General features: G+C 41.1%; 1 protein-coding gene across 2 annotated transcripts in view; it reads right to left on the reverse strand.

Moving 5' to 3' along the window:
* Positions 1 to 1,777: 1,777 nt before the first annotated feature.
* The window catches only part of grik2 (glutamate receptor, ionotropic, kainate 2), a 337,350-nt gene continuing 329,700 nt past the window's right edge, over positions 1,778 to 9,427 (reverse strand). For both annotated transcript variants that reach the window (XM_032517645.1, XM_032517644.1), the window contains one exon: positions 1,778 to 3,799. In XM_032517645.1, coding sequence (XP_032373536.1) covers positions 3,635 to 3,799 — 165 coding nt within the window. In that variant the 3' untranslated portion in view covers positions 1,778 to 3,634. The remainder of the gene's footprint in view (positions 3,800 to 9,427) is intronic.

Consider the following 9,427-nt stretch of genomic DNA (forward strand, 5'->3'; position numbering starts at 1 on the left):
CAAAAGGCATCAAATGAAAGATTAGACGTTTGTTTAATATGTCACAAAAGTTCCATCATTTACATTTTCAAAATAACAGAAAACAAAAAAATGGTGTCTGCAAAAGTTTGGGCACCCTGCAGAGTTTACAGCATGCACCGCCCCCTTTGGAAAGCTGAGACCTGACAGAGTCATGGATTGTTCTCAATCATCGTCTGGAAAGACCAGTTGATGTCAGTCTTAAGGTTTTAAATGTCCAGACTCATCTGACTTTGCTCCAACAATCAGCACCACAGGTTCTTCTAAGCAGTTGTCTAGAAAACTGAAACTGAAAATAGTTGACAAAGCAGGAGAAGTCAATGAGAAGATAGCAAAGCGTTTTCAGATGCCAATATCCTCTGTTCGGAATGTAATTAAGAAATGGCAGTCACCAGGAACAGTGGAAGTCAAAGCAAGATCTGGAAGACCAAGAAAAATATCAGACAGAACAGCTCGCAGGATTGTGAGAAAAGCAAGTCCAAACCCACGTTAGACTAGAAGATCCATCCAGAAAGACCTGGCAGACACTGGAGTTGTGCTGCACCATTCCACTATAAAGAGATACTTATACAAATATGGTCTTCATAGAAGAGTCATCAGAAGAAAACCTCTTCTACGTCCTCACCACAAAAATCAGCGTTTGAAGTTTGCAAATGAGCATATAGACAAGTCTGATGCATTGTGGGTTCTGTGGATGGATGAGGTTAAAATAGAACTTTTTGGCCGGAATAAGCAAAGGTACGTTTGGAGAGGGAAGGGCACAGAATTTAATGAAACGCATGGGGGTGGATCGATCATGCTTTGGTGTTGTACTGCAGCCAGTGGCACAGGGAACATTTCACGAGTAGAAGGAAAACTGCATTCAATAAAATGTCAGCAAATTTTGAACGCTAACTTGATGCCATCTGTGAAAAAGCTGAAGTTAAAGAGTGGACTTGCGACTTGCATGCGACTGATGCATGCACACACACACACACACACACACACACACACACGGAGGATGCACGATAAACCAGAGATGAGACATACAGGATGACCTAAATTGAGGACAGCTACGCTCGTTATTTTTGTGCAATGATAGGTTAAAGTCTTTATCAAACCGTATGAATGTGTCCCAGCCCAGGATAGGAAATGAACCAACAATGTAAAGATCAACAAGCCACTGACAGATATGTTCATATTTGATTCATTCAATAAATAATTATTTTTAGTCTTAAATCCATCAGCCATTTTCATATTCTACCTCCATTTGCATCATCCTGAGCCTTTTTGCTAAGGTTCCTAGGAAATCTCAGCCCTGAGTAGTTTTATTTTCCTCAAAACAAGTTTCCTTTTTATTTTTGAAGAACTATACAAAAAAAAAATAGCAACGTTTTTGGCAACTTTCTCTGTCTCCCGCAAATTTATTGCAACAAACATACAAAGCACATTACAACTTTTAGCTCCGTTTTGTACAAAAGCTCCCGCAAAATCAGCCAACAATCTCAAAAAAAGGCCTCGAAGTCCTGGAGGGACTGTTTGGTTTTCAAAGACCCAACGATGTTAACTATTTAATGGGTTTATCTAAAAAAGGCCCAGCTCCTTTTGCATTATTAGAATGGCCCACATAGGCATTTTGCTGGCTATGTATTTTACGTGTAAATACACTAAAATTCGAAGGGCTTTCTACACTACATGTTAAGTGCTGTTGTGTTCACTCTGTTCTTGCCATGTTTCATTCATAAACCAACATTCAATAAAGAGGCAGATGAGATGAAAGTTGTGAATATTTTTTTTTTATTTTCTTTAAACTTGTGCATCAACTTCAAAGGGTAAACTGTGTGCACTCCATTTTGTTTTCACAACAAGTTCAAAATTAGTTAAGTGTTCTTTATTTTATATTTTTAATACATCTTTTTCCATTTTAAAACCATGTACACACGATTGCTCAGCACTGGTGTCTAGCAGTCTAGCAGTAATCGGGGGTGTGGAATGATAAGCATCATCAGCGGTCTTCCTCCCTTTCAGTGTGTATATATTTGCTCTTACCAATATTACCATTACTCTTCTTTCATGTGAAGTAAAAATATCTTTCTTTAAATATGATTCCTTTACATGATAAAAATAGTTTGTTTTCTTCTTCTCCAAAACAACATTATGTCACGGATGCTTACCAGATCTCTCTGTACTAGTACTAGTGTGTGATTGTGATTGTGATTGTGTGTGTGTGTGTGTGTGTGTCTAGGAAAGCCTCCTGATCGACCAGCCTGGAGTACCACCCCTCTGCCATGAATGACACTCCTCATGGTACGTTTTCGTGTTGATAAAAATTATTACAAAATTTTGATTCTCTTCGTACAAAAACACCTTTTCATAGAAATTTGCATTTGCACAAGTAAATGTGGAGCTTTACCGCCAAAGAAAGAAAAGAAAAAAAGCCACAGGAGTCCAAAGTGAAACTGGAGACGTGACACTGAGCAAATGTAAAGAAACCGTGTATACCCATACGTTGAAGTGAGGTGTAATTACGGCAGTAGTGAATATCCAGTCCGTAGAGATAATAAATAAGGAGTTTCATAAATAAAACAATAAATACTTTGAATAAATAGAGTCTGTGTTGTGTTGTGGTGTGATTGCTATGAATTTAGACTTGGTGAGTCGTTCCCACGCTATTCCAAGGTTCCTCCTTATTGACATTAAGAGTGTGTACCTCCATAGAATTGTCTTAAAGTGACTACTGGCTGATGCATCGACAGCTCACTATTTTGCCCCTACTCCATTCTCTACTTGTATTTCACCATATAAGCCCCCCACCCCTCGCCCCCCACCCCCATCCCACTCCCTACATTAAAGACTTAAAGTGTTAGTACTCTGAAACACAAATAAATGATATCACTTATTGCCTGATGGATGATATACAGTATATCCGTTTTTGATGCGATCAATATATGTGACTAAGTAATGTCTCTCTGTACATTTTGGGAACAGCAGAGCTCTCCTTTGTCTTCAGGGCTTTGGGTTTAATTTGAGAGGGTTGAAAGCCTGTGCAGTCATTCTATTCACAAATACGGAAAATAAACCAGCCTTTCTCCCCTTTCCCCCAGTTAGATTCTCTTTATTCTCTCATAATCTCTGAGATGCTCTAGACGCTGCTCAACCACTTTTGAGCTGTGCACTGAAAGACCGACTAAGCAGCAGCTGAAGATGATAGGTCCTAGCTTCTTTTTTTCTTCTTTTTTATTTAAGGGGCCGACTCTCTCCCACCTTAATTTTATTTCCAGACCCTCTGTCTTTGACTCCTGGGTTTTGAAAACATTGGCATCTGTAGTTTGGTGCCTTGCTAAGGTGGTAAGAGTACTGAGGTAACTCGCTGAAATTTCACCCAGGTTCAAGTTATTTCCACAGGAAATATTGCTGAATCTATTATCCCTAGCTATTTATAAAGAAACAAGAATGACATTTAGTCAATATATCCCAAGCACCGCTGCGCTACCTTCAAAATAACCTAACTGTCGACCATTACAACGCACTGCCTACCCCCCACCCCCTTACCATTTACCCCCACCCTTTTCCCCAGTGTCTCTGCACACCTCCTCACTGCAGGAGAGAGGGTGAAAAAGTGATTGAGATTCCCATTTTAGGCCATGGTCTCTTTCCCTGGCAGTCTGCGGTCGTTGAAGGTGTGCATGTTGATGACCTCCTCCGTTTTCACCATGACGGGCGGCTGGGGCTTGTGTTTGAGCCGGCGCTGGCACTTGAGTGAAACCCGCAGCTCGTCCACCATGGCACTGCAAAAGGACCTCTGCAGAGGGAAATAGAAAAAAGAGAACAGAATGGGTTTCAGGCCGCTTTCCCTGTCCAAATATTATGGGCAAGTGAACAAGCCTCCCTGTGGGCAGCCTCGTTTTGTAGACTCCCCCCTCCTCACCACCCCACTACCGTATACCAGAGCTGCCATAGGGGAAATAGTAAAATATACAGTGAAGCAGGCTGGGAATGGAGGGAATGCTGGATGGGATAGGAGTAGAAGTAGGATGGAGGGAGGTGCAGGTCCATAGGCTGTGTAGTAGAGTGTAAAGGCATGGAATTACTCGACATAGTGTCAGAATACATCAGTGGTGAATGTGTGGTTGTTGCTCCTCATGCGGGAATTGTATACATAACAATGTATGATGCAGTGCAAGAGATTCTACATTTCAAACATGAGCCTCAGCTGTACTTTGTGCTTAGTGCTAATTAGCTAATGTAACATGCTAAACTAAGATGGTAACCATGCTATTATGCATTATACCTGCTTAGCATCAGCATTGTAGCATTGCAATTGTAAGCATATTAACATTAGCATTGTTAGTCTTGTAAAAAGATCAAGATGTTCTTTCTATACTATCTGGCTACCACACTTTGGTCAGCCTAAGGTTGGTTAAAACCCCGGTCATGGCAGATATTAGTAAAGTAGTAAGTAAAACACTGTTCCTGGTTGCAATTAGAAAACAGCGAACAATGCAGGTTCTGTGATTAGACGCAAACTGCAGATGCATAAAGACACACTACTACTAGCCTCACTAAATAGTCCTACTGTCCTAATTGTCCTAATTCTTCTTGTACATACAGATACAGTCAGCAATGGGCAAAGAGTTCAGGATGGTAGCATAACAGCGTGTCTTGTAGCTGCACTTTGCTTTACAAAGGCTTATAGTCTGTTTCTTATCTTATTCCCCAATTTAGATGGTCCAAACTCTTGTTGCTGCTAACTCTGACTCACAGAAGTGTGAAGACACAAAGGATTGTGTAGGTACCAACCAGTTGGAGGTACTAGTTTTACAATTACATGATCCCCCACTGGCTTCCCACCTACAAACCCTGCCAGGGCCAACTGACCAGGGATTGAGCTTGAATACCAGATGCTCAGTTCAGGCTGAACGTTGTATGTTCGACTATCAAACTACTTTAAATTTAATGTGTACCTGGCAGCCAGCAATATCCCTCTCTATTTGTCAGTGGGTGACAGTGCTGTTTCTCCATGTGGCATCATGTCACGTAGTGTTTAGCGAGGAGAGTTTTCACAGGAAAAAGAAAATCACACAAGCACACAACAAAGCCTACCTAGTGATGTTCTTTTCTGTGTTTAAACCATACCAGTGTTTTGTTTTAGAAGGTTTGTCATTGCTGCATAATATTTCTGTTGATAGTACAGGTGGGTTAATATGACACAACTGGAAATCAACAGAAAATGAAACTTCAAGCAACAATTATCACCAATTATGGAATTATCCTTAAAACAAAAATGAACTTTGGAAATAGGCTCATTCTTGGCCTTGGCTATTCTTGGTTTTCAAGCCAAAACTAATGTAGAATATGAACATCCATACTTTCATGACAATTGAGCAAACTTAATTAGCTGAAGACCTTTGTGATACGGTCAAAACCACCACAATAAGTGGACCTCCAGTCGAGAGTTTTGTCAAACAATGTCAACAATAGGGTTACTTATTTACAAAATTAGGTACAATCCAAGTGTCTGCAAGTTAACTTCTTAAAGCAACACTGAAGAACTTTTCTGCTTCTGTCCCCCTGCAGGCTGGAAGTGGAATTGTCCATTACTGTTACTAGTGATGGCCAAATGAAGCTTCGTGAACCAGAGCCCGCTAAATGGCGCTCTCTGTTTAACAAAGGGTTGAGAACACACTGAATTGCAACGCCTTAGGCCTTTCTCTTAAAACCAAGCGCTCCATCTAGTGGGCTCAGAAAATAAAGACACTGGTTCATGATGCTTCATTTGGCCATCACTGTCACCATTACCATTAGTCTCATTCAAACCATATATCTGGCAAACTTGCACCAAAATAATATACCATAAAATAATGTTTCCAGAATTGTTTCAATGGTTCATGAACTCGTAACAGGGTAAATGTAATGTGCTGTATTTATATAGCGCTTTTCTAGTCTTAACAACTGCTCAAAGCGCTTTTACATCATACAGGAAACATTCACCAATCACACACAGTCATACACTGTGGCCGAGGCTGCCGTACAAGGTGCCACCTGCTCATCAGATAAACACTCACACACATTCACACTATGATGCGCAGCACCGGGGGCAACTTGGGGTTCAGTGTCTTGCCCAAGGACACTTCGATGTGGGACTGCAGGGCCAGGGATCTAACCACCACCCTTCCGATTGGCAGGCAACCGCTTTACCACTGAGCCACAGCCGCGGTGAATTCTGTGTTTGCTTTGCGGCCCTCTATTGGCTATAACCGCACTATACAGGTTTGCCCGATCGGGTGGCAGATCTGTAGTTCCAATGAGACATAATGAGACATAATGGGACATTACGGTAGCGATAATGGGCAATTCCGCTTCCAACCTGCAGGGGGACCAAAGCGGAAAAGTGCTTTAGTGTTGCTTTAATGAACTGAGTGGAAACCACTGGCTTCCTAGAAAACCTTCAAAGACAAAATATGGTGGCTGGGTTGGCTCAGTTGGTAGAGCAGGCACACGTATACATAGAGGAGTATGCCTTGACGCAGAGGTCCAGGGTTTGAGTCCGACCTGTGACAATTCCCTGCATGTCTTCCCCCCTATAAGACCTAGTTGTTCCGTCAGTTAAAGGAGAATTTCAGTAGTGAGAAAAATGAAACCAATCAATGCTGCCTACTCCGTGTTATCCTCCTGCCAGAGTTAGCACCCAACAGGCTTAAAAAGGGCAAGTTTTAGACATGTTTTTAACCTCCTAACATGTTCAAAATGTCATTAAAATGCCTACCCATGTACAGTGATTCCTTTTGAGGGAACACAGTGAATCTGACTGCTGTAGATGTGACAGAAAGGCATACAAGTTGTGTTAATCTACACCTCTGTTTATTTCCTGTTTTCCGGTGAAGTTCATATTAGTTGCAACACGCCTTTCTGTCACATCCACTGCAATCAAATTTGTCACTTTAATGTAAACATATATCGTTCAGAGGCAAAATCTTCATAGTCAAAATCTTAACATCAGTAAAACCACACACAGGTTTATGTTTCCAATGCTATTACCTCTGTTTCAGGTGGAGCAAAAGGTCTAAGGTTGTTTAATGGAAAGGCCTCTGGATGGCTGCAATATCTTGGTTTAGGCCTACATTAAACTCACATTGCCAGACCTTGGCTAGTCCACACAGCATTCCAGGATGGGAGAATAATGTGCTCTGGTTTATTGGCAATCGTCATGGCCGGTGCTAAGCTCCGGACACAGCAACAGTGCCTCTGCAAAAAAGCCTTTGGATGGAAGTAACTTGGTTTATTGGGACATGTGTATGTGAAATAGAAAACTCTGATTGAACAGATGGTCTAGCTAGCTGTCTGGATTTACTCTGCAGAGATCTTAACCATAGTCCTCAGAAATCCACCAGAGGTTAGAACGCCAACACAAAGAAAGAGGAAGGTGACGGACATCCGGTTGAATTGGAGCAATCAAGGAAATGAAACGTCGTTGATTTAGACTAGGCCTAGAGTAAATATAACTAACCGAGTACACTGGTTGGAAAATACTAATCAGGATCCTGAACTGAATTAGATAGAGCACACTGAAGAGAAATCTCCACTGGAATGCAATTTCCACAGATTGCCATTTAAACCTTGCCCATTTCAGCCTATCCGCATACTGTGATTACAATTGTAGCTGGCAGGCATTATGTTTCTAGCAGTATACGAACGTTTTTTTAGAAGACAAGGTTGTCTTTAGATAGTTTGTGTTGTGTGTTATTGTCTTGCCAGTGTCTAGCATTATGAAACCTGTGCAAATGCTGACTGAAGTGTGTTTCCTAAAGGCTGGTGCGTTTAAAGGTCTTTTCACTTAGATGACAACCCTCCAACCAGACAAGAACATTGATAGTGGATGATTTTGCAAAACCCTGGGATACGTCCATGACATTTTTGAACACCAACTGCTATCAATTGTAAAATTCCTTCTTTCAACAGTATGCTTAAGGCAGTTAAGGTAAGGCAGCTAGAACACACAACATTGTTTTTTTTGCGTTGCGATGTTTGTGCATATCCAAAATCCTGCTGATATACAAGTCCTTCATAACGTTTAAAAGTAACTTTGTTTCTCCTTCTTTTCTTTTGGGCATGCATATCTACCATAAGCCGTAAATAGGCAGGAGGCCGTAAACTGGCCAGAAACTGTAGCAGAAACTGTAGCAGAAACAGTAATTAAGTCAGTAATATATTCCAAATGCGCTGTTTACTTGTCCAACAATTGCTTCTAAAACCCGAATAATACTGGCACATCACACATGTCTTAATCGGAAAATGCTAAATTTGGAAAACGGCCTTATTTGTAATATCTAAACAGAATATGCTGTTTACATGACCTGTATCAAATTCGGAATATTGTCATATTCTGAATAATAGTGGAATATTAGATATTATTAAACATACCCAGCGTGCTTTGTGGTAGAGTGATTCACAAACACAAGACGGAGGCTGAATCTCAGCCATTCAGTACTGTGCAGAACACAATCCATGCACATACACAAACCCGACAAGCATCTCCACATAGACAATCTCAGAGAGCACAGTGGGCTTTACAGGCCAATAGAATATCATCACTTATGGATGCACATGGTATCTCATCAGACTGAAATTCCTTGTCGCTGCGTGCATGCCCAATTAAACTGCTGCTCCTTTACATTTTCTCCTCTTTTCTCATAAGCTACTGTGGCATCTGCGAATACTGCGTGAAACAATACCAGCAGCTGGGAATGGAACAGTCCTGCTCCTGGAGACGCTACATGGAGAGCCACTGCGTGTGTGCTCCCAGTTAAAAGGAATTTATTGTGACGCACAATGTTCAGTTGTATTTGTAAACCATCATTAGTGCTGTGGCCCAGTGTATATTATCCATGTTATATTTGCATACAAATGGTAAGGAGACACAGTGAATGTAATCGGGTGTGAGGTCTTCTAGTGTGTATTATAATCACTCAGAGGCTAATGCAGCCACTAACCTAAAAGCCAGCCCCATCCTTACTGTAAATCTTACTCGGTGACCATTGATATTGCCTTTCATGGATAAAAGCAATGGTGGAAATGTAGCTGAATATGGACACAAATAGTTGTTTTGGACCAGCAGTTCCCAAACTTTCTCACCCAATTTTGCTAATGATTGCATCATCGTATGCATGCATTCCTTCTGCTACAGTTTACCAGTTTGAACTTTTTGCAGTTAGGTTTTGCTGATACTACATTTAGTTTCTGGCACAGCAAAACTACAACAACCATCCATTATTATATTTAAAGGTCCCATGGCATGAAAATGTCACTTTATGAGGTTTTTTAACAGTAAAATTCCCCCAGCCTGCCTATAGTCCCCCAGTGGCTAGAAATGGTGATAGGTATAATCCGAAGCCTGGGTATCCTGCTCTGTCTTTGAGAAAATGAAAGCTCA

This window comes from Etheostoma spectabile, chromosome 6 (genome assembly GCF_008692095.1).
Source record: "Etheostoma spectabile isolate EspeVRDwgs_2016 chromosome 6, UIUC_Espe_1.0, whole genome shotgun sequence".
In the NCBI taxonomy this organism is placed as follows: domain Eukaryota; kingdom Metazoa; phylum Chordata; class Actinopteri; order Perciformes; family Percidae; genus Etheostoma; species Etheostoma spectabile.